A 26,221-nucleotide genomic window follows, 5' to 3' on the forward strand; every position below is an offset into this window, starting at 1 on the left:
CAAAGAAGAGAATGTGATTCCTGGTGGCTTTTTAAAATCCATGACTTGAGACTAGCTTATCTGCATAAATTTCTTCACATGATTTCAGCATCCAAGCTCTAGCTCAGTGTCTTGGCTCGAGACCTGCAGTCAGCATTGTGGGGGTGATTCATCCAAGCAATGGTTCTGTCAGTTTTGTTACTTGCAAAGTACCTCATTTTATTAAAAATCCATTTGGAGATGGGTGAAAACATACACAGAGTGCAAAGGAAGAAATACTTTATTGTGAGCATGGATTGAGAAATGTATGAGACATTTCAGAATATACTGTTATATATCAAATGAGGAAAAAAAAATAAGCCATGAAGCATGAGATAAATGACCAGTGCTTGAGACCAATGAAGAATATGCACACAGCTGTTCTAACAGCACAAAACTGATACCAATCACAACACGTATTAAATAACTTTTATCATCAGAGGAAATTTAAAACAATATTTATAAAAAGTTCAAATATTGGACCTATTCCTGCATTGTACATCCAAAGCTTCGCTGAATCTTGTGGGTGTACGGAGGGAACAATGACACCCCACAGAGCAAACTGACACCCCACCCCAGGCAACTGAAGGTAGAGATGGAGGAGACATCAAAAACAGAAAACATAAAACATTGTTCTACAAAAATGAAAAGGCAAATATCACCCCGAGGAATATTATTATTTTCATGAGATCTTAATTGCAGCATCCTGACTCCATTAAAGCCAACAAGAGTTTGACATTGAGATCAGTGGAGTCTGAATTTCATTCTGAAATTTAAAACATTCTTGTGTTAGTGTAAACATAAGCAGAAACAGCATATCAGCATCTATACATGTATTCAAGTGCTGTTAAAAAAAAATAAAAATAGACAGTGCTAACCCAAAATGCCAGTATGTATACAAAAGGCAGATAATTAAAAGAGCTTTTTTCAAATACACACGTTAAAGTATTTAAAAGCATCAATATTTTTAATATTCGTATATCACTGCTAGAGAAAGAATCTATGAGAAAAGTCTAAATTTTTCACAATGATAAAGGAAGGGCACAGTGTTTGCTCAGCTTTATTTGACGCCAGTAGTTTTCCACTTTGGAATCATGTTGTCTACCTGCACACTCATGTGTGTTTCAAAGTGGTGCTGAGGAGTAGTTGTATTTAATGATGAACTATACTCGTTCTGTGCAAGTACTTCAGTATATTCCTCATGAGCCATTTACACCAATCGTATTTTCAGTAAAAAAAAGATGAACAGGGATAAGAAAATTTCTTGAAGAAATGTTTTTCGTCTTCGAACAACCTGGTGAGATCTCACATCACAGCAATTTACAATCATGCATTTGGCAATCCAGAGCTGATACAACTTTTCCATTTACTGTTAGAGTTGTCTTCAAACAATTCTTTGCTAATTTTCATGCGGATCTCTGGACTGGATAACAGCTCCTTTATCTGATTCAGTCTGGATAACAGGGCCTGTGTTTCTCTGTGCAAAGCTTCCTTTACTAAGTCTGCTTCACGGTTCTTTCCTAGAGGAGAAGAACAATATAACGTTTTATAATAACTAATGTCACTTAGAATCATTAATGTACAGAGAAAAAGAGATCATATCTGTTTTGGACAGTATTAAGTGCTTTTTCCCATATTGATTTTTTATAAAAAGGTTCTCTGTCAAAAAAAAATACAATTTGCATCAACAAATGTTACCACAAAGTACAGAACAGAACAGTGTCACATTTAAGAGAAACTCCTGCTATATTACATACTGTGTAATAGTATCTGCGAGGAATATCTGTAGTGGTAATTTTTAGCCTGGGATGACCACCGCTGACTACGAAACAGAATGTGCTCTCGCATCCAGCGAGCAGCCCTGTGGCAGCGCCAAGCAGCACGGAGGGCATTGTTTCCACATACGGCGAGGCCCCTTCCGTGGCCATTCATCACAACCCGAAAGGCAAACACAGAGGGCTCAGTTTCTCTCCAAAAGCAAGGAAGGGGCTCTTGGTGAAGAGCCAGTGAAGACTGGAGCTGTCTGATTCACCATTCTTGCCTTTTTTCCACAGTCCATCCCTCTCAGCATTCGACAGATTTTCAGCAACGCCAGCACTTGTTAGACTCGTCGGCAGTGTCCTTCGGTTCAGAACAAACTTTTGATAAGAGACTCACAAAGCAGAGTGCCTGTCACCCAGCACCACTTAGCAAGTTTCAGCAAGGAGCCGGGACATGTTTTTGTGGTTATTCTCGGTGGGATATTTGCTCCTGGGCTTTTGCACAGTGCTCACTTGCTGTTGTCATTGTCGCTCTCATTCTTAGTGCCACTAGCTGCTTCCTCAGTTTTCACAGGGCTTCCATCAGTCTGTCTGGTTTTGTTTTGCGTTTCTTCTAAATATTGCTGTACAGCCTTGAGCACTGCATTCTCCACCAGCCTTTTGCTGAGGCTCACCAGCTCTGCATCATCCGGCTCTGCTGCATGTTTTTCACCTGTGTCACAACAGACAAGAGAAGGAATTCATTGCCACGGAAAGACAGCAGCCAATTGTAATTGTACCAGAAGCCTCTGGCTGAGCTGGACATCTAGATTTCAAGTTATTAGCTGGATTTAAGACTGCCTCTTCCTGACTGTAAAATAATTTCCCCCTCCACGAGCTCTAAATCAAGTGTTTCATGAGATGTATACAGTAGATCAGACTAAAAATATTTCACTTCTTATCTTTATTGTAACACTCCTGTAAGCCACTGACTAACATTAGGAGCACTGAGTCAGCTTAGAAGAGTAAGAGGCGTCATTTCTTCTGGTCACCAATAATCCATGCCATCTGGGCAAAGATGAAAAATATGACACACAATTTACATTTTAGTAAAATTCTTAAGTCTAGCTGCCCCTGTTTTGTGAGTTTGCTTAATAAATCTGAAAGCTTCTACCTTACTTATCCATTGCTTATCATTCAAGAGTTTCTCATGGGAAAAAATGGTTAAAATACCCTAATATCAGGGTTAAAAATTTTTATTACTGTTATTTTAAAACAAAGCATAAAACCTGGAAAAAACATGTACCCCCTCCCAATCTCTCTTCAGTTTTCTCAATAAAGTTCTGACACTGAAGGAATGCAAGTGCTGAGTCTATTCATAGGTATCTACTGATAAAAGCAAGAAGCTGGCGTCTCCCTGCTTTGTTAAGGATTCACAGGAGTAAACACACACAACTAAATAACTGTACACACAATGAGGGTTCCCATATAACACTAAACACATTTTGAAATAGTACTTTTCCACGAATCATTTTCCTAAGCACTTACACAGCCTACTACAGCATTCTCCTTTTATGAACAACGTAACTGAGGAAAAGCGGATTTCGCTGTCCAGTTTCCACCGGCCATATAATTTGTGCCTGTTACTTTGCAATTTCTGGCACTAGGTAAATAACCGTTTCTCTCCCTGTGCATTTAAAGGCCATATCTTTAATGGCCCTTTCTAGAATTCGCGTTCTGTAACCAGTAATAAGATGCTGCTTAGTCACACACATCTGGTGGAAGAGATACTATTGTATGTTCTCAGCACTAAGCTTTGTACTCTTCAATTATCTAAATTTGTTCTTTTTCATATATGTAAATTTATTCAAGTTTGCCAGCACATATAGATTATAGATATAAAAGACTTTTATTAGTCTTCCTAGGGGACTGTAGAATTTGTGAGCAATTTCACTGATAAAACATAGATCGTATGGGGATTCAAGAGGGAGAGGTACGCAGAAGCCTTCATTTCCAGAGGCAGTGACTCTGTTAGCTATTAGCAAGAGCATCCTGCTCTGGAACAGGAGGACAGACCAAACTCCTCCAGTTCTGGGCCTCTGCAGCGCTGCTACTGTGGGACAGCAAGAACTGGGGTCTCCAGCTGAAGAGCGATCAGCCTAGACCTGGGCACAACATTTCATTAGGTTTTGGAAAAAGATGGGAAAAGCTCCTCCAAGCTTTTATGAGCTGATCCCATGGACTTCTCCGAATGCAACCCTTTGATTCCAAATTTCCTTTGCTTTTATTAAAGATACTCAGAACTGAAACAAGATGTTTTGGTTGACACTTTTTTTTTTCCCTAGCAAATAAACAGACTAGCACTGTGCTTTCCAGTTAAGAGTTTCAGATTTCTCAGAATTGCCAGTGAATCACAGAAATTATTATTCACACAGCTCTAACGATCTGTCCAAGCAACTCTAAACAAAATCAATGGGAAATTGGTGCTCAGCGACTCCAACACCTGACCCTACTTAATATGCAGAATATGAGTAATCAGCCACAGAGGCCTTCAGATACCCCAAAACAGTTGTGATTGTTCAGAATGCTGTTTTACTTATAGTACATTATGTATTATTCTTATATTGTAAGCATGGACAGTGCTCTTCTTTCACAAGTATTTTCTGCATTCTTACAAAACAGTTGTCATTTCCACATATATAGCAAGTCCATATATATATATATATTATATATATATATATGCACAAACTGCATTTAAAAACTTCTTATTAAGTAGATGGTTCACTAATTTCTCAAGCATGAAAAAAAATCTGAAATATCTAAAATGAGCCTTCCAAAAGTACAGTTTATAAATTTAAAAAACAGATCTGTGGCTTTTATTTATTTCTAATATTTGAGACTTCCATGGCTCACCAGCAGTCTGTAGTACCATGTAAGTCCGTCCTGCATTCCAGCTGGGAAGACTTACACAGGACCTGACTGACGTGTGACTGCGCGCACATCCTTATACGAAGAGTAACCCTGGACTTATCTTCCAGTCACTTTTGTGGCCTGGCACACGGGACTATATGATTCACTCATCATCTCTTTATATGTTTAGACTCCCTAAATTGCACTTGTGTGTGTGCGTGCATGTGCGCAATGCTAAAGTTCATTGGCAAGGCAGTTTTGTACTGCGGTACAAAACTAACCATTCTGTAATTCATGACCATTAACAAAAAGAAATAGGTCAGGTAAAAATAACAGGTATTGATCATCTATATTTATGTGAATATTCAATGTATATGTCTTCATATATCTTTCTCCATGCTGCATCTGCTGCTTCCCTACTTTTTATATGTATAATTAGTTTGCAAAAGGCTTCTTTGTGTAGATTGTCTTATATTACATGACTTATCTAATATCAGTATAAAGTCATTGATGATAAGGAAGTTTTGGATTTGAAGGGGACGCTTAAAAATTCAATTCAGAATTACTTTGTAAACTCTGTTCTGAAAAAGGGAACAGATGTATCATGTGTACTGTATTTGCATCTGCAGTAGGCCTATTAGTACGGACTATGTCACTACTATATTTCTGTGAATGATGAAAATAAAAAACCCTTCCACTGCCTTCTCCTGCATATGGCTCAGAACAAAAATGAAATAAAGCTTCCATTTTGTTTATCCCAGAATTCTCTAATTTTCAGAAGATGAAAATAAATTCATATTCTGTGAATATATTTAAATTCATGCATCCTTTTTTATTATTTATTGAAACTAAAGCATACCTGTTGTCCTGAAATGACAATATTTTTTTTTTCTCATAAGAGAATGCACAGAATTATTTGAAAGGGGATTTATGATGCCACAACGTGCTGCTGTTAGTTATGGACACGAATGGGAGCCCTGCAACCAAATCCACGTTGAGACCAAATTCACGTTGCAACCAAGTTCAGTGTTGCATCTCCCTACCAGACTAGGTTTACTCTCCAATTCTACACTCCCTTACATTTTTACAAGACTGTGATCTGGATTTTGAAATAACGCACTGGAACAAATCACCTTTGGTGGTCCTGGTACAGCCTTTTCATGGTCCTGATACAGCCTGTTTTAGGTATCCTTGTGGTTTGGAGAGGCAGGACAGTTTATCCCTGTTTATATTACTAGTCTGCTTTTGTGAGATTTACCTTTTGTGACTTTGACTCTTTTGTGAAAGAGTCAATAGTACCTCCATTTTACAAGAAAAGCCAGTTTTACAGCCTTTTACCAGCTACATTCCAAGCCAAACTTCTGCAGTCCTTGTCTCTTGGCCTTAATACACTTGATGGTTTTGTTTTTGCTTCCAACAACCTTTCATCACAAAAAATGCGGCAAATTATGAAGGAGACTGCTGGTATTTTAAATAGGTGAATAAGACCAGCTGGGAAGTCTGTTTTCTGAAAGCAGAGATTACAGGCAGTGCCCTGGGGACTACTGTGGTAACAGACATGCCTCTATCTCCCATTTAGTTCATCAATTTTCTAATGTTCTCTTTGCAAAATCTAGAAATAAAAAGCCCACAAGAGACTTCAGCCACCTTTCAAAAAACTAAACATTAAGAAAATCCTTCTGAAAGGAAGAAATGCTAGAAAACTTAATTTTTCTACTTACACTGTATCTCTTGCTGACACCCAGGTAGTGAGCCAACTCACTGTTGTATACGCGCAAAGCTTTCAATTTCACCAAGACTCCCTTTCTGCGGGTGACCTCTCAGTGACTGAGAAGTCCACTCTAAGTCATAATAACCACTAACCAAAAGATAATTTATTATTACCTCCTCTGTAGAGAGGGGAAGGCTTTGTTTGTGTGTAGTATGGTGAGATTGGAAGGAAAGAGACACTATCCTAATTATTGGCACACTAAGAAACCTTCAGCAGATGTCTGTCATTTATTTCTGTCTATGATGGGGTTGGAGAAAACAGAGAAAGGCCAATAAAACCATTGCCAGATAGATTTCAGCCATGTGAATCCATGCAGCTTGTGACGTCGGTGGTTGTGCCTTTACATGGCTCACTATCTCTGCGTTATCAGAAACGACTTAAGACTGAAGACGTTATTTCTACTCACAACATCCAGGCAGATGTAGGCTACTGCAAGGCTGCCACACCCTGCTTCACCCCATGGAAATATCTAGTTGGTGCTACAATATACCTTTGTGTCTGCAGAATCTGATTCAAAATTAAATTAAATCTCAGTGACATCAGTCAGAATCTGATGAGGTTCCTATATCTGCACACCGAACTGCAGTGTCCTAGGTATCAGTCCAATGTGTTTAACATTTTCTTTACTGAGGACTTTCAGATAAATTTGATAGGCCACATATATTAACAAAACTCTAGCATTAGAAAAATACCATCACCTTCATTCTGCCAAGACAGAGTCCACAGTCCGTAATAAACTGAATTACAAGCTACATCCAGTCAGCAGACCGTATACTTCCCCCCGTTGCAGCAGACTGTGAATCATCCAGCACAGTCAAGAACATGTAATGAACACAAACATGAGCATGTGCCCATATCTAATCAGCACAATAAGCATCAGCAGGAAAATCACAACCCTAAACAATTCCTTGTTAATTAGGAAAGACTTTCACGAAATGTCTCAGGCGGTCACTTAAGAAATTGGCACAAATAAAGCGCTGAGAGGAAGGGTGAAATTATAATGATGTTATGACATTACGGTAAGGACATTTGCATTGCTGCATATTCCCATAAATGATGCTAAGCAGCAAGTGTAGTTTAGCTCATCTTGGACATCTGAAAAGCCTTTTTTTGGTTTTAAGTATGTTGTTCTGTACATATAGGACTGCCTAACAGGGTAATACAAATCATCTCTTTGTGCAGAATTAATGGGTTTCTAGTTTGCTGGATTTTAATTTTTTTATTTGATTTGATCCATCAAGGAATATAGCCAACAAAAACATGAATTTCTAGTGAAGAGGAACTTCTTGTACCTATTCAGGGAATATGATGTTCTTGCCAGTTTCAGGGAGGACAGCAACAATACCTGCAGGCGGCCTTGGATTTGGAGGCTTGGCTAATTTGGAAAATTTTTGCTTTGTTTCAGACAAAACCCTTCAAAGCTCAGTGATCTAAGGTTTCTGAACACCTCTACCTACAAGTGGAGAAACACAGAACGTGCTCTGCTAAACCTACTCATCCTCCTACGAGCACTGAAGGATGTGATACCACAGACATGAGCCTTCCAAAACAACAACAAACCTAAATCATAACTAAAGATAACTAAGTCTCTACCTCTCCTTATTTTCCTATTAAATGAGACCTGCTGACAGAGAAATCTCCTGATTCCCCTAATGCAGTTTAAAATCTTATGAATTCATTAATTTTAAGCAAGTCTATGTTACCATTGTTTGCTATTACACTAATGGCTGAAGGAAAGAAGGTTGCTTTAAACAGCTCCAAGCTTTACTCGACTTTCTGACAGGCAGGTCGAGAAAACAGCCCACATCATGGTCACAAAAGTGGTTTTACACAAACACCTGTTGTTCATGCTGGCCACAGGAGAACTGAGCCCCCTGGATGGATTTATTCACTCCTCTTCGCCATCCATAGCCACGTCCAGTGGCTTCATGCCAGACATGAAGGAAGTCGAGAGAGACCAGGCCTCCCTGTCCTCTCAGGAAGCATGGCTTGTCTAAAGCTCAACTGTGGCACAGGTTAGGTCTTCAGCAGCCCTCAAGAAATGCCACGCAGTGTGCAAACAGCGTATGTTGCTCCCCCATCAACCACGTTTGTCAGTGACCACAGACAGGGCTGGCCGGTCTCAAAGGCAGAAAAATCACTCAGCCAGGTCACCAGGCTGCGTGGGGTGTAGGCCCAACACATGCAGCAACTAACACGGCATACACAGGTTTTGATTCCTAAAGACTCTATTTTGGCTGGGACTTCTTAATGCTACCATGAAGTAGATTTAAATCAAACAAAAAGCAACCTGTTTTTTTCAAATATGACGGATGGATCTTACCAAGCGTCAAGTGAAGGTCAGCAAGCTGGTCCTGCATTGTTCAGCACTGGGCTGCTTCTCCTGAGCTCAGACCAAGACTCCATACAAACTCATGCTATCAAACAGTCTCTCACATAATATGGCTTTCCTCAGGAAAACCAGTTTTGAATATATTTTGTAAATTATGGAGAGAAAAGTCAAATTTTAATCAACAAGCATTAACATTTCATTATTTCAATTACTGCAACGTGAGTTGCGAAACAGCTACATATTGCTTGAACTGCAGAAGGAAGGTGAAATCTTGTCCAAAAAAACCATTTTGTAGATATAATTGCTATTAAAGAGAATGCCCAATAGTGTCCATAAAATACTTTAATTAATTGCAATTTTTATGGAAAATGCAATTTGCAAGATGGTTTTTATCATCTCTTTAATCATAATTAATTAGGACCTAAATCTAACAGAAGGCTAAAGGCAGTTCTTTTGGTAGAAGCATCTCACGCAAGCTTGAACTGGCCGTGTAACTACAACCCAACTACCACTACAACTACAAATTTCAGGTTGGAAATTAGGAGGAATTTCTTCTCAGAAAGAGCAGTCAGGCATTGGAACGGGTTACCCAGGGAGGTGGTGGAGTCACCGTCCCTGGGGATGTTTAAGGAAAGGTTGGACGTGGTGCTTAGGGACATGGTTTAGTGGGTGACATTGGTGGTAGGGTGGTGGTTGGACCAGATGATCTTGGAGGTCTTTTCCAACCTTAATGATTCTCTGATTCTATGAACCCAAAGTTGTCTAAACAGATGAGTCTCACCCCTTTCCCAGAATCTTGCATGAAGGAGCTGAACCCACTTCATCAGCTTCTTGGGCAAACCATGAAGTTATGTATTTTTGAATGTAAGAGTAGTATTGTTGCTGACTTTTGTTTCATGGATCAAGCCTCCAGAATCTGACTGATTTTGTTAATAGCTTTGGGTAAACTAACATAATACCCTTAAGTCAATTTGAATCTCATTGCAAAAGACATCATTAAGTACTCATCAGAGCATTTCCTATCTCAATCCCCTTTATTTATATTCTGCCTTAAGTAAAGTATATAGCATGATTCTTTCTTACTTCCCTTTTGTTTGCCACATATGTGTGTACGTGTCCTCTGCTCTACCACATATAGGTTTATGAAAGGCTTGTAAATATGAAATTCATTTCTGACACATGGAAAGATTAGTCCATAAAAGTTTAGCCCTGTATTTACATGCTACAGTTCTGAACTCAAAACTACTCACAAACATTTCCTCAGCTTTAATTTCTCTCAAAGTCCAAATATACTCACTTGCAAGAACACAATCTTGATGTCAAATAAAAAAGAAATCTGGTATTTTAAGCAATGATTTCAGATAAATGTTTGGTCATAATAAATTATTCTGTCATGGGGTTTTTGGTCATCTTAGCCATATGATATCAGAGTGGCTGCTAGTTAGAGAGTTGTTAATAATAATGAAGGTACAACCACAGTTAATGTAATTCACAGGAATCTAAAAATTGTTGCTAGAGCACAGTGTATAGAGAGACCACTGAAATGTATGGATAAAAAAAAAAATAGTTTACAGTTTACTGTGTCATAAACCTAAATTTAATGTAATCAATCCTTTACATAAAATAACCAGATTAGGGGACACACACACACACACACACACACACACACACAACAATAGAATAAGGATTCTAGAAGACAACACTTCTTTTTCTTTCCTATTTTATGTATGAATAACACATATATCTGAAGTTGATCAACAATCACTTAATCAAACATAACATTATTCTACAGTCTGTTTCACTGTTAGAAATCAAGAAGCATTGAGTCCTGATTATTTGTCTAAACCAGTGGGCCTTACTGTTCACATCCTTCCTATGTGAAAAACCTAGAGCCGTAAAATCCCTTTCTTCATAAACAACATAAAACTTGTTAAGAACATAGCTAATATTTCTCTACCTAACAGCAACACCTCTTTCACAAGATTCCTTACAGCTCCACAAATGCACTCCACCAAGAGAATAACTCACTCTCTCTTTCCCCCATACTTCTATTTCCTCAAACTCAGTGAATCAAAGCCTATTGTACTAGCACTTCAATGAAATCAAGTTGGAAAAATACCTCTACAATGCCAAAAACTGAACTAACCATCACAACTTTTACCAGCTTACACTGTACAACTGATTGCTGATTACCATGCCTTAGAATTGATTGTTCTGTTCTCTTTCTGCTCCTTCTTCCATTCTCAGATTTTATTTTTTCTATTGACAGAGTATTCCCAACTTGATTCTTTCGTCCTTATCAACCTAATAATTGTAACTGTCCCATTCTTCTGGTCCTTTATTTCTATTAGGTTAAACAGCTCTCATTTGGAGTTTCATCTTTGCCTCTTCCTCCCCTCTTATTTTAAAGTAATATTTTTCCTCAGTCTTTTCTCAACTCAAGGTAAAGGAATAAAGGTTTGATATTCAATCTAAAAAGTTTTTTCATTTCTCTTCACTACATTCAGAACTAGCCTTGAAAACAGAAGTAGCATTTTTTCTTCACTCCAGCTAAATACCAGTGCATTTGATTCCATAGTTCCCTTTGCCTTTCTATTTCCACACAGAAAAAGCTCCCCCACTTTATTTTTGGCTACAAGTGCCAAGAAAAGTTCAGTAGGATGTGGAGAAAGGAAGGAGTTGGGCAACAGTTCCCCGTAAGAGCGGATCATATTTTTCATGGCTTTGAGATTTCCTGAGATGGGTAAACACACATTTCGGTCACATGGCACAATGCAATGCGGTGCTAACTCCAAGAATGCGAGCACATCTATACCTCAGGGGGTTATGCGAAGTGACCACATCGCAGTAACCAGAGCTCTTGAGAATTAGCCCATGGCCTGGGTGCAGCACCACTTGGAGCCAGCTGTTCTGCCGCTGCTGTAGGACCTCACACTTGGATGCATCTTACCACATAACGGGTTTTTATCCGGAGTCTAATCCTGTAATCTCTTCTTATTTTACACCTTGTATAGAGATTATGGCTAAAAAAAGGATCAAGGGAATTAAATTCATCTTTCAAAGCAAAATGCTGAGCTTCATTTGGAAACAGTTAGTATTACTGCTATTCACTTGCACTGAAGTGAGCATGACAGGCAATGTCCCAGTGGCCTGGGCTGTGTTATATCAGGCCCTTCATCCTTGCCATACCCAGCCCTCATTCCACATTGTCCAGCCCCACTATAAGAGAGAACACACACAGTGGGGTCAACATAAAGCAACATTTACTTCACTAAATTAGAGGATTGAGTAGTTTGAAATATGCACACACTGTATTTAATTTCACATTAACAAAAAGAAGATAACTCTGGACTTCAGGAAGGTGTTTGATCATCGCACTCACCTCAGCCTCAGATTATGTTTAGAGGAACTACAAGAAAAACTTTCACGTTGTGCTGAAAAAAACTTTTGCATTCTATTACTGATGTGTCTGTGAAAAGTAAAAGAGGAGCAGAGAGAAGGGAGGAAGAAAGAAACCTTTTTGATTGCATTAGTCTACGCTGAGTGGTAATGGATTTTTAAGACAGCAAAAAATATTATGCATTTACTGATTCTCCTCAGCCACAGTAAGTGCTGCAAAAAACATGCCTGATATTTAATATGGCTTTGTTCAATCCTTGTGCTTTGTACTAAAGTAGAAAATTGAATAAAATGCCATTTAAAAAATTATTGTTATTATGTGAAACAGAATGAGTAACACAGTAATAGACCATGACAAAATACATTTCTCTTCTTAGCAAAAGGATACAAGTTCTCTAGCAAGAGTAAATGAATTATCCGTGCCTCAGTGTTTTAACTCAGAGGAAACTAAGCAAGTGGCCAGGTGAATTTCACCTGAGATTGGCAGATACTCAGAGAGATTAAATCATCTGCAGGAAAGATAAAGCTAACAGTGGATTTGGAGACTTTGTAGATTGGGATCCAGACAAGATACATAATAAGGTGCAAATTTTCTCTGTATCAACGTAAAATGGCAAATGCTAAGGTTCACGAGGGCTCCAAGCAGGGGCATGAGCCTGACAAAGTTCAGCTGTGTGCGCTAACAGCAGAATTACAAGCCTAAAAGCACCAACTATTACAAAACTTTGGCAGCCCCAGAAGCGTGCTAGTGTGTTACACTTCTAGATTCTTAAGGCCCGGGGACTTAGTCTATATTCAAATGTTTCCTTCGGTGGGAGGTAACTAGATTTTAAACAATATTTATGGCATCTAGCCCGTTATCCTTTTGTTAATTCAGGATAATTTCCTATCCCTTTCTCCAGTCTGACTTCCACAGCATAAGCGACCCCCCTCCTAGACCCCAATCTCCTTGCTAAGTCAGTCCCTTCTGTCAATTCTACAACTCGAGCTTTCAGAAACACGAAGACAGCTTTACTCAAGTATTAGGAATAGCAAGAACAATTAGAAACATTACTTAATCAGTAATAATTAGCTGCTGAACACCAAGTCTGTACGCCTTATTACAATAATTTTCAACACACCTTGTTTTCCATTTTGCCTCGTGTTTAGCAAATAATAGCAGACCAGTGTTATCTAAGGGACAACCACTCACTGGACCAAGGACCTTTGTTTGCCTTGCTTACTTTATTTGTCTGCCTCGTTTGCTTTATTTGTCTGCATTCATCTGAAAATCTCAGTCCCAATACCGCAAGATGTAGAGACTGCTCTGCAGTCCAGCATCTGTCACTGTCAGGAAGCTTTTCCCGAAATACATACAAAATGTTCTCTCTTGTTCTTATTTTGCATGATGTAATAGAAGTAATCCCATGATATCTTAACAGTTGCTTAATCATGTTAACCAGTTCCTCCTCCTGCCTTCTGGCTTTGTAGCTATTTTCTAAACTTCTACTCAGAAACCACATCGGCTGTAGCTCCATGGATCCCCAGCCATTTTCTGGAAGAGCAGCCTGGGCTCCTACAATGCTTGTGGAGAATTTTCTTCTGTAGCAGAAGCAACCCTTCCTCCAAACTTCTTGCACGTTACCAGCCCTAACTCCGATGGCCCCAGCTGAACACAGCCTTCTCAGTGCAACACTGGCCGTGCCCTCCGCCGCTCCTATTGTGCCTCTTGCACTTCCACGACAAAAGTTACACTGCTTTTTCTGGGGCAGACTTAATTGGCACCACATGCACATCGTTTATGCTAAAACATAGGTCTGGTGATGCGCTATCTTGCTGGGAGGGGAAGGAGAAGAGAGAGCGTTTGGTGTTTTTTTCTTTCCCAAAGGCGAACCTTTCTTATGGATGAAACCTGCTTTCTCCCCTTTTTCAAAGGGATCAGAGTACAGCCTCCTGATCATTCCAGGTCAGTAGGAAAATGTCAAGTTTGACAGTCCAATTATTTGTCCAGATTTCAGTTCCTAGAGATCTTTAACAAAACAAAATGAAATACCATATATAATTAAGAAGAAAAAAGTAATCTTTAAGAGAGGCTGTGCAGACTTTTTTTTTTTTTTTTTTTTTTCATTGTAATACTTTAAATGTTTCCAGAAGAAAGGTTAAAGCACGCCTGCCTGCTTCCAGGAATACCACTCTCCACTGGAAAACAAAGCACACAATTAGCAGGCATTAAGCATTACAATCAAGGCAGTACAAGAGTGAAAAAAAGCACATTCAAAACATCAGGTTAGGAAGGAGGAGACAACTACTACATATCGGGCATATAACACTTTCCCCCTCCCGAGCGAGGCTGTTCTATTCCTGTAACACACGTTTTTCTCCATATGTTACGATTTCTACGCTGCGACTGGCCCCGCTCTGAGCCCACAGGGACCAGGTGCCGGTACGACCTGCCACAGAGCAGCACAACAGGTCGCAGTAAATGGGCACCCAAATTGGGGTGGCTGTTTGTGCCGGCACCAGAGCGGTGTTTGGCGCTCAGCGTGTCACCCTTCTCGGCTGGCTGTAACACGGGTTTGCTCGCACATCACTTCGGAGCCAAGAAGGAGCATTCAGCTTAGGCGGTTCCCTTTTGTCATCTGGCAAGCTGTCTGTCGTTAAAGTAACGTGAAAGTAATTTCTGAAGCCCAGCGATTCATTCAGACACACGGGGCTGTGTCGATACAGGTGAGCCACGCAGTGCCAGTGTCTGCTCTCTGGCAGCGAGGCCCGTTAGCAGGAGGCAGCTCGGGTCCACGCCACCCACTTGTGCTCAGCTCTGCAGCAGCACAGCTGCCTCCCACCTGCCTGGGGGACTGGATTCAGGTCGATGCTAGCTCCCGAACAGTGTCTAGGAACTATTTCAGAGAGCAATTTTCTCCAGGGAGGAACTATACCGGGGTCCACAGTAACAATTTACGAGCACAGGCAACCAAGAATATTAAACAAGAACAGTTTCACAACGCAGTGCAGCAGCAGCTGGAGTAACACAAGTGACAGGGGACGGGATTTGGCTTGAGACTCCAATAAAGCTGTGGGAACAACACAGCCAATTTCCTCTTCCACCACAATGAAATCCTCCTGCGGTACTTCTGATTTAATCTTCAGAAGTAAGGAAGTACAGAGGTAAAATTCATAACCCTTGAGACTTTCTGACACTTTCTGCTTTTCAGGGCAGGTCTTACAGGACCTAAGAAAAACATGCTGCTCCTTCCATTGTTTGGCGAGTAGCATGTAGCACGAGCTCTTTTTTTCAATGTGTATAGTGAGTTTAGGGGCATTGTGCCAGAGCATACATAAAGCTCAGTAAACAGAGAAAGGAGTATATGAGAATAAATATGAATATGAGAAACAGTACTGAGCAAGGGGACCTCCCTCAGACAGAGTAAGGATAATATTTGGATGCTGTTCTCATACGTTCACAGGGAATATAAGGCAGCTTTTAATAGTATCTGTGATAGCAACAGCCTCTAATTTACACTTCGGGAAATCAATAAAAGCATTTAAGTTGTAGCCTTTGGTTTATTCAATAGTACATTAGTGTGAAGCAAGCACAGTTCTGAGAAGCTAGTCTCACCTTATCTTCCTTTTACTGCAGCAATGGTCTTACTAAGATTATCGTTAAACCATCTTAACAGCTTAAAAGACAGAATATCTCATATCTAAGTGTGTACGTGGTAAATACAGAATACATCTTATCATAAGTAATCGATGTTGATTGACCAGCATACTTACAGAAGTATGAGAAATCCAATACAGTGCTTCTCTGTTTAAATGAAACATCTGCATATTGGACAATCAGTGAAGTTACTCCCTCCAGTTCACCTAAAATATACTTGTATTTATTTATTTTGTCTGCTATCCTTTTCAAACCCAAGACGATACAGGATAGCACTAAACAAGCTGCTTAAGGGAACTGGTGTAAATGCAGAACATTTAAAGTGATCTTATTCGCCTTACAGGTTCACTCTCCTCTCCCTTGAAGAAATCACATTGGACGTCTCCTGCAACAGCTGTGCGAGCAGAACACCAGGCTTCTTCCAAGGGAGCCTGACTTCTTCTGCCCAGGGCTGAAAGAACAGTATTTTACCTGTCCTCCTCTTCTTGCTATGTACTTATGAAGTAGATTCCAGATGAAGCTGGCCATTTGTCGGCTTGCCATATGAACCAGTCCCTCCGGTATTATTTATAGCAAGTCCCTTTTACATGGGCTCGCTGATATTCCCATCCATCTCGCTGCAGTCCTTGACTCCAGGGACTGCCAGCAGACTGTCACAGCCATGACAGTTGGCAGGCCAGGTCCTTGGTTGGTATAAATCAGCACTATTCTTGCTTACAGCTGCTAAGGATTTCACTTGACATTTCACTACCGCTTTATTCACGCCCCAGATAATCTGTCTCACTTTCATGGTTTTACTTGCATGTTTAGCAAATATCCTTAAACACTTAACTTGCCTCTAATTAAATACTCCAGCTGAAGTATCCTTTTAGACAGCTTCTAAGCACTGCAGTACCTAAACTGTATGTTATCAAAATTATTATTTTTAAATGAATATAACCATTATTAACTAACTGGGAATTTTAATGTACACTGGAAAATTATCTGAGATTTTATCACTAATAGAAAGCAATCATTTTTGTTACACAGAGTAAGTTTGTAGGCAAAAGCAATGTGAATTCTTATTTATGTTACACTGCAAATTGACAAATAATCAGTTGTTACCCCTTTACAAAATATAAAAGGCCCATTACAGTATAAATAAAAAGAGAGATTCATCTCTATTCAAGTTTTTGTTCTAACTTCATGTTGGAGATTTACAACACATAAACTAATTGCAGTCAAAAGATTTTGCCCCATGAGAGACGGCATTCACCATTCTTTGGTCTGTGCTGTTTTGGTCCTTTGAAGCAAGCAGCAGCATAATTTGGAATATTAAATGCAATTATCAGCTAAAATCTGCCACTGCAGCTGCTGGCCAACAGAAATGCCCCGGGCCATTTGAATTCTATTGCAGCAGAAGTCCTTCATACTGCAAGTCATCATAAAGCTTCCTTTTCCCAATACTGACACAGAGTATTTCTGATACAGTCTTGGACCTTCCCTCCTGCTGCCCAACAGGGCAGTGAAATGACCCACTGTGCATGGCATTTAAGCTGCTATCTATAAAACCAAAGGAATTTAAGGCTCATTTCCGCATCTACGGAAGCTTCGTGCTGCACCAAAGATTCGCAAATCGATTTAATGGAAGGAGCACCGGTGCGCTCAGTAAAGAGATCAAGAATATAATACTTTTCTTTTGGAATATGCTCTTTCATTTGTGCAGTTCTTTGAACAAAATACCTACTGGAGACAACAAATAAAACATCTGGTTAATGTCACTGTTAGAAATATCTCCACATAAGCAAGTTTCTAGTGCATTACCTCTCCACATGGACTGCCTGACCTTGTAGTGAAGTGTGCTAAAAAGTTACTTGGTCATAAATTTTGAAATAGTGATCAAATGCAAGAAAACTAGTGACGGAAATACTTCGTGGCATAAACCTGCAGTAAAATAAATATTAAAGAAGGCCTTTCTCCTTGACAGAGGATTCCTTTTTATGTTCTTTACAGTGTTATACCTACAATGGGAGCAACACCAAATGATACTGATCATGCCCTCTTACTGTGTTTTGTTTCTGCCCAGAAAGAGTTGTACAGACATAGTATAACAGTACATTTCTCTCAACCCACTCAATCAGTTAGACTGACGAGTGCACTGACGAGTTCCAGCAGTGGTGACCTTTGTATTGGCTGACTGAGATCGTAGGCTCAATTCCCATAATCTGCAAAGAAGCCTTCAGCTGTAAACAAACCAATTTTAATCTTGTCTCTCATCTTTACTCAATGAAAAAACCTGTAACTGAGTTATCCGCTGCAGCACTAACATGACAGAACAGTGAAGAATTTGCTCCTGTATAATTAGATTATTTTACCTAAAAATCCATCAGTGGTTCATAGAATGCCCTTCACTGCAGAAATGAGGTATAAACTTGCATCAGCCATCTCGTTTTCTTCCATGGCTCTTAGCAGTCCCAGATGGGCATTAACTATCATTTCTTTCTCAGTAAACTTATTTCTCAGAGAATTACAGTTTGGCAGATCAGAAGAGGATGGGGAAGCATAGAGATATGAAGGTAACCTTTCTGTGAAATGTAAACATGATAAACCTTACAGCACCTTGTAAGTTAACCAAGCAATGAAGAGTACTGCATTTTATCTTGCTGGACAACAGCCATGAGGCAATACAACTAGGAGGGATGGCAAGAGGGAGACACATAGTCTATACACCTCTCACAGAGATTTGCCCCTCCAGCTATTCTTGTTGCAGTTCCCAAAAAGCATTAGGACTACAATTGGGTGCGTTCCGGTTGTTCTCTCCATCCAATTCCCATTTCATGTCTACTCAGTTTAATATTTGATCCATAACTATCACCAGATCAATCTGCACAGAAGCAAAGCTTAATATTTTAGACAGTAAAATCCCTTTAATTGTGCCAAGGGACTACAGTTTTATTTAAACCTTATCTCAATATAAATATTATTAAGAGTCTGTTGAGCAAGACACCATAACCAAACTGTTCTGGTCAATGCTCCCAACATCGTCTGCTGGCAGCAGGAGGACAGCATTATCATGTCTGTATGCGTACACAAGGGATCGAGGCTGCTCGGCGCTTTGCAAGACTGAGCCCATACATTCCTGAAGCAATATACAGATACTTTTCACTTGATCTAGTCCTACACTGGAAGAAGTTAGAGTGCCTAGCTGCTTCTTACCATCATCTGTCCTCTGGGTTTTGTACAATTCCTTAATACACTTCAATCAAAATTTGCTGGGTTAGTTTTGAGCAAAGAAGGAGAAGTGTTTAACCTCACTGGCGTGATTTTGCCTTAAAGAAGAGCTCACATAACCTGCTCTGCTGTGGGATGGTATACATAGCATACATCACCAGTGTATGGTCTATGTGACCAGTGATGGTGGCAACAATGACCACGTGGGATTAGTAAACTCTTAGGTCAGTACTTCTGAATGCAGAAGAGGATGGGGTTTTACGGCCTTAGAGCCATTATTGTTTTGCTTATCTAAGAACTACCGGCCTAACAACTTTGTCAATATCACATTAAATTGTGTTGTTAATTAGCACCATGCACAACCACGTATTTCTCACTGGAGTTCTCTAGGAAAGAAGGAAGGTTCTTCCTTCCCACCAGCCCACCTCAAAGCACTGGCAGGGTTTATCACACGTGTGGCCAGTTTTCAACTTTACAGTCTCATCAGAGAGGTGGGCATGCCAAATATCACACAATTCCCATATAGGGGGCCAAGATGAATACAGTCATAACAAAGGGCAGAGCAAAAGACATAGTTATCTTACACCCCTCTCTGCACATTTTTGGAACCTAACACAGTTGTGGAGGTACTCACAGTTAATTAACTGTGGCATGCAAAGAGCCAGTAACTGTAGCATGCAAATACCCAAATGCTTGGCCTCAATATGGAAATCAAACACATGATTTCAACACCATAGGAGGAATCTATGCAAACATAGCTGCAAAATATTGTTCATCAGCCGAAAGCCAAAAATGTCCTCATTTTTTCCACCTACTCAAAGTGATGGTTTGGCAATTATTATAAAATGGACGTTAACCTGTTTATTTACCCTTAGATGCTTAAGCTAATGGTCAGTGCTGGTACAACACCAGACAGGAACAAACTGCCCAGAAATAAATCTAGGAAGGAAATTTTAAAAGGGCCTAAACCACGAGCAGAGACATTTTCTGCAGCAGGCTCCCAGTGGGGTCAGTAGAAGAAAGAAAACAACCAATACCTTGCAGTAACAGTGTGCTGCACTCAGGGACCTCTGCACTTCTCATCTTGCTACAGGCTCACAAATCACTGGAGGCTGGTTCTCTGCCAACATACTTTTTGAAAATGGGATCCTTAAGTTTTTCATCAGGCTCTTCTGAACTTTCTTCTCAGTGTGATCAGGAAGAAATGTACCTGTCCTAACATGAAACTAGTCACCTACACTGATTAGCTTGTCCTGGTCTTCCGCTTGCTTCAACTAAAACAAAGTGAAATCTCTTCCTACCTTTTCACGGGTAATTCTTCATGTCCTTTAATACAAACAGGTTTGATTAAAGGCATCACTGAAGTTTCTCAGTATTCAGCAGAAACAGATCACTGTTGTCCAAAGCACTTCCACATAAGGTCCACATACATCTTCATTTTGCACGTAAGTACGTGTTACATAAAAGTTTAGACTTTAAACTGATTCTACAATTTTGTGTATTCTAGAGTTGTTACAAATTAGCCTGGACTTTTTTAGATTATGTACCAGAGAACTCCCTGTCTTTGTTCGTACTTCCTTTCAGGAAAAAAAGCAGTTCTGCCATGTCTCTAAATAAATTCTATAATAAACACTGCTACTTTCCCCTATCAGTAACATAACTTAATAGCAAGGCAATCACATTTGACTTGACTCATCTCCAGAATTTCCAGTTGCAATTCATTTTACATAAAACATCCTGACAGAAAGGTGGCAGAGATCCCAACATCTGCAGCCTAATACACTATAGAACAAGATAGGCTGCTGTATCCTTGTGGAACAGGAAAATGTAGCCTAGTTTTAAAAATTACAGACTTCTGTGCTTCAGAATTCCTTACACCCAAACAAAAATTGGAACAAAAATTAAAGAATTTCATTTCTTTCCATGGGATACAAATGTTTATAGGACTTAAGTTTTGACTTATTTATCTTCTATTATAAAGGGAAAAAAAGAAATTTTTTCTCTTTTCAATTAAAAGTCAAATACACCCAAAATGACTACAGATCAGACAGCGGAGGAAATACAGCAATGTGTAAGACCTTCTAGGACTATTTAATACAAGCAGTAAGTAATTTTAATTTAATAAATACCATGTAGAAACATTTCTATTTCAAGAAGGCTTACATGTAGGCATATGGGTATATCTAAGATCATTGTAAGAACTCCCCAATTTCATAGTCACCATTATTTTTATTCTTTTTACTTCAAGATGACTATATTCTTCCGTTTTTTAAGCCATAAATAGGCATCCACTGCTTGGGGGGGGGGTTGTTTCATTTTTATTTTTATTTTTTTTCTAAATCTATTTCATTCTATTTGAAAGCCCGTTCTTCTACCATCCCTTCAGGACACCTTGTGATGAGGATGAACTTAACAGTTCAACTAACTCCCCTATTTTATCACCCAGATTTTCTCTAAATCTCTGCTTTCTCTTCATCTTCACTGGTACCTACAACTCCCCCACTACTGCAGCCTTAATTTTGCATTAATGAATGAGGGATTATTTTCTAAGCCGTTGTCAGTCCCAAGAACGGGCAAACAAGTAGACACGTACCGATGCTCCACACACACACAAATGACAGCCTTGGCTGTCATCGAGCCCAGTCGTTAAACCGAACATCACTGGTTGCAGGAGAGATGTCTGAAACTTTGAACTTTGACTTAGTGAGTACTGAACATTTAGTTTTGGTGAGGACCACCAAATCCTAAAGGAACTACTGATAAGATCGTGCCCCATTTTTCAGCCTCATATTTCTTTACAATGCAACAAGGTCCGTGGGACTGCTGTCTTTGGTGTCCCTTTTCTTCCAGCAGAAAATGGAAGCAACGTTAGCAGCCTCATCATGGGCTTTGTGATGGGAAGAAGACAAACAACAGCTAGCGATTATTCCAGTTGTCATTTTGAGGAATGCACCTTTCCTTCAAACTATTTGGTTCTTCATCCATATCATGCACTGCTTTGTCTGCACATACCTTGTGTATGAGTGAAGAAACAAAATTGCCCAGGGAGATTAGCAAGACCGTAAAGAACAGAGGCACTGCTCTTCTGCTTCAAGAATGGAGCGCGTGTAGGGCTTCTCAAGCTCAGCTGATGAGTGGGTGTTTTCATATACAGAGAAAAAGATGGGAAAAGGATAGTGTCTTTCTGGTAACAGAATGGGTATCACTTTGAGCAGCTAGGAATTAAAATCCCAGAAAACAGAAGTGAAAATGACACACAATCTGCTGGATAGGGACCTATGAGTATTGGAAACTAGTTAGACAGCTTGGCAAGCACACAAGGACTGTTTAACAACAAGGACTGACTTACTGTTTGTGGTAGGCAAACCCGTCCTGGCTCTCATGACGGAAGGCCAGACAATGGCTCTTTTATGTGGACATTGTACAAACACAAAATAATTGATGATAACCTCCAACAAATCATAAGTTTAACCAAGCCATCGACTTACAAATGTAACTTTCAGGATTTTCAGAATTAGTTCAAGACCTAAATAAAATGGTTGCATTTTGTTCACTGTCCTTTCATTTAGCCTGAAAAAAGGATCCCTAGTTTGATGCAATTTGGCAATTTTTGGTGAGGCCACAAGAGCAAGATGGGGACTGAGTTTCACTCACCTGGCTGTGTGTTCAAGCCTCCCTGGTTCCTGCCCACGTGGTACGTAGCCCCAGTCCCTGCATTCATTCACTTATCTCCCCAACAATTTGCATGTATTACACTCAATCTGCGCCATAAGTAATACTGTACAGTAGCTATGAAATAATAAATTAAGTGCTTAATCTCATTAAATCAAAACGCATGAGAGTGCTCAAATTGCTCTGCTCTGCTCTCAAGTTGTTCATTTCTTAGAGTGCAAACACATTTTACGTGATACTTTGATATGACCAGCCTTATTTCACATACAAAATTACTGTTCAGACAGTTACTGGTATGTTCAATATTTAATAGCCTTTTTCAAACAAAAATTTCATGCCAGTACAAGATCCAAATCCTTCATTTCCTGTTTGGAGCCAGATAGAAAATGGGCTAAGATGTACACAGATAAAATGCAGCGTAACAATGATTATTTTGCAAAATGTTTTCTTTTATGCCACATTAAAGGGTGTCACACTAGGAATTAAAAAAGAAACAAACCCAAACTTCAGACCAAAAATAAGCTTCCAATAAGATCATTTCAACACACAGAAGTATATGTTAAAGATGTTTTTGTGCAACATACGTAATCCTGATGATATTTACAGCCCCCACAGTGCTGGCTGTTTTATATGTTGTGTGTGTTTATGAAGATGTAGTGTGTATTAAATACACACACATAATTAAGCTACTTCTCAGCATGTACCAAAGATATACTTCAAGTAGAATTCAGTCAAAGTAAATAAGGAAAAAATGTATTAAAAACAGTGAATTGGCACCTTTGGCTTCACACATTTACTGTAATTAATCTCTAATTGCCCATCAGAGCATGGAACAAGAGAGGAAGAAAACCTCACACATTTAGCACTGACACAATCAAATCAATACACGTCTAACTCCAAGATATATATCATATAGCGAATTCCTCCATGGCCACAGAAATATCAAAAACTGTTAGACTATACATATATTTCAGAATATATTTTTGGAATTTACACTCTTTCAAAAAGTCTCTTCTTAAGTATAAAAAGCCAAATTTTGAAACTCCCACCTACTTCTTTGAGGTGTAACATTGTTGAATGAGGGTAAAAATAACATGGGTTGTAGTTCTGCTTTGTTTTTTAAAGCAAGTAATTTCTACCCTAGTAATTGTCATTTGAAAGAAAATACTTCATAGATTTTTATCAAAATGTACGTAATTTCTAAAATGGTTATATCCATTCACAAGCATAACTTCAAATTTACAGAAATCTGAGGGATCTCTTGCACAAGATCAGGATAGTGACATGAAAAATGACTCAGTTTATGTACCTAAAAATTAATAAAGACTAGTTAAGTCACCACTCATGTTAAAGGACTCAACATAGGATGCACAGATGAATATACAGGAAGGCAGCGCTTGGAGATGCCGAATCAGGTGTCTGCATCCCTACAGAGCGCGTACCAGTGTTAGAGTGGTTAAAAGATCGTCCACTGAGACAGCTGCGACGAATAGGCTGTGTAATGAGTAAGTTACAACATCTTCTGTTTAGGCTTTACTTGTATCTCTGTCCCACAACCAGTGGTGAGGGACAGGTATTTCTTCCCTTCCTTCTCTGAACAATACCCTAGCTCTTTGCTCCCCAGGGACATTCTGTGAACTGATTTCTCTCGAGTGTGGCAGGAAAATTGTCCATTTAGCACTCGGTAAAACAAAATGTGTTTGTTGGCATGACTAATAAGGTTCTTTACAAAATACGTATTTACACTGTAAAGCAGAAGACAGTATAGACACTAGAAGTTTACATAGATTCAAGAGGTGACTTGAAAAAAGTTAAGAAATCAAAAACTAGAATGCCAGCTTGCTTCAGGAGGCCTCCAGCCACTGGAGCACTTGAGCTGGACTTCTGGAAAAAAACCCTTGTGCTCGCCCTTTTCTAGTGGTCTTATTAGTAATGCTGGGGAGAGGGGTCTTTAATCTGGGCCAGAACTGCCATTCTTAAAATCTTACCACAACCATGAAGCTTGGCTAAGTGTTTTCCCAAGTAGCATCTGTATTTGAGGAGACTGGATATGAAATACACGCTGCGTGTGAATGTGAATGCCTTACTAAGTAATGAACTCACAGCGATGTAATGACTGGCATTTGTCAGCTTGTTTAACCTGAGGAACATCAGCTGAAACAAACCTGTGGAAAGACAATAATGTTTGGGCACTTTCGTCTTCACCGTGACTGACGCGACTGGCATGGTGAGCTGCTGTTTCCTGCAAATGCCTGCCTTTATTTAAAGCGGGGGCAATAAAATACCCTAGCACAATCAGTTCAAAGGCCATCATGATAATACGACAGGAAGACAACAAACGGACATACAAGTCATTCCCTCCTGCCTGCCCTGCCTCACACCCTGTTTAGCCAGGGCACGGCTGTGGTAGACCTGCTGCCACGTGCAGCAAGCACCTGCTTGCAGTTGCAGAACTGTAGGACATCCAGAGTTGGAAGGGACCCACCAGGATCATCGAGTCCAACTCGCCCTGAGGAAGAGCCACGCTTAGCACAACGAGCTCCGGGAAGCCATGGGACAAGTGAGTTGGCACCAGCAGCTAAAGGGAAGGAAGGCTCTTGCTCTTTTCTTCTCTCATTATACCAGACCTCCTTGCTTCAGATCCCCACCACCCCTGTAACCACTCTCTCTGTCCCCTCCTCCCTCCCAGGGGCTCGTGCCGCACTTTTCAGTCGCTGCATGTCAGAAACCTGCCCCTTCCCAAAGCCCTTCTACCTTCGTGCACAGTGACATCCCCCGAATGATTTGTTCGACTACAAGCAGAGTCAGGTCAGGCTACACTACATGCTACATTCGCTGTATGTTACGCACACTCACAGGAGCACACAGGAATAATCCTGGTACGTGACAGGTGATGCCAGAGGAAAAGTCAAAAGGCAGCCAAGTGAAAGGACTGAGAGAAGCCGGATGCAGGAGGATCAATCGCCCTTGTATCTTTTGTTCTGTGTCAACAGAGCTGTCCTAAAGAACAATTTGTATTTGCCGTCTGTCCCCGCCTCTGCTGCGTATTAGAAATGAGGTGCACAAAAAGACATTCTGTACTGGCTTTGCGATAAAAAAAAAAAGTTTGGAAATATATTCCTAGCCATTTTCCACTAAAAATTTGTAACATTTATCCTCATACCATGACCTGGAAAGGAAAAACATTTTAAAGCAGCCAACTCTTTTCTTCAGGCTGTCTTCTAGATTTATGGCATTATTGGTGTATACATTTATTTTAATTAATGATATGAACTCTAATTTTATTTATGCCTAGACAGCTTCCTGAGTAACAAGAATAAAATATAAACTGGGTCCATAAAACTTGATTTTCTAGCCTATAGCTAATGAATTATGAGAGTTCAGTTCAAATTGATTTCAGAAACAACGTTGACAGAAATTTGGCTGCATTTTCTAGAAGAAAGGTTGAAAATATTTCACTTAGTAGCAAGTTGAGAGTAAATATTATATTGTGTAACCCAACTTCAGACACACATCAGTTTCAGCAGAGAATT

General features: G+C 39.7%; 1 protein-coding gene across 4 annotated transcripts in view; it reads right to left on the minus strand.

Annotated features, from left to right (window-relative positions):
- Nucleotides 1-241: 241 nt before the first annotated feature.
- Nucleotides 242-26,221, minus strand: part of AKAP7 (A-kinase anchoring protein 7) — a 90,622-nt gene continuing 64,642 nt past the window's right edge. For 2 of the 4 annotated variants that reach the window (XR_010830389.1, XR_010830390.1), the window contains 2 exons: nt 1,776-2,490; nt 242-1,538 (listed from right to left, as the gene is read on the minus strand). Coding sequence is in view for 2 of the 4 variants with exons in the window: in XM_066994278.1 (XP_066850379.1) it covers nt 2,288-2,490 (203 nt within the window). In the remaining 2 variants the exon portion in view is untranslated. Of the gene's footprint in view, nt 1,539-1,774; nt 2,491-26,221 lie in introns of those variants that run through there. The other 2 variants (XM_066994279.1, XM_066994278.1) reach the window with 2 other exon arrangements.

The sequence above is a fragment of the Anser cygnoides genome, chromosome 3, assembly GCF_040182565.1.
Source record: "Anser cygnoides isolate HZ-2024a breed goose chromosome 3, Taihu_goose_T2T_genome, whole genome shotgun sequence".
NCBI lineage: Eukaryota > Metazoa > Chordata > Aves > Anseriformes > Anatidae > Anser > Anser cygnoides.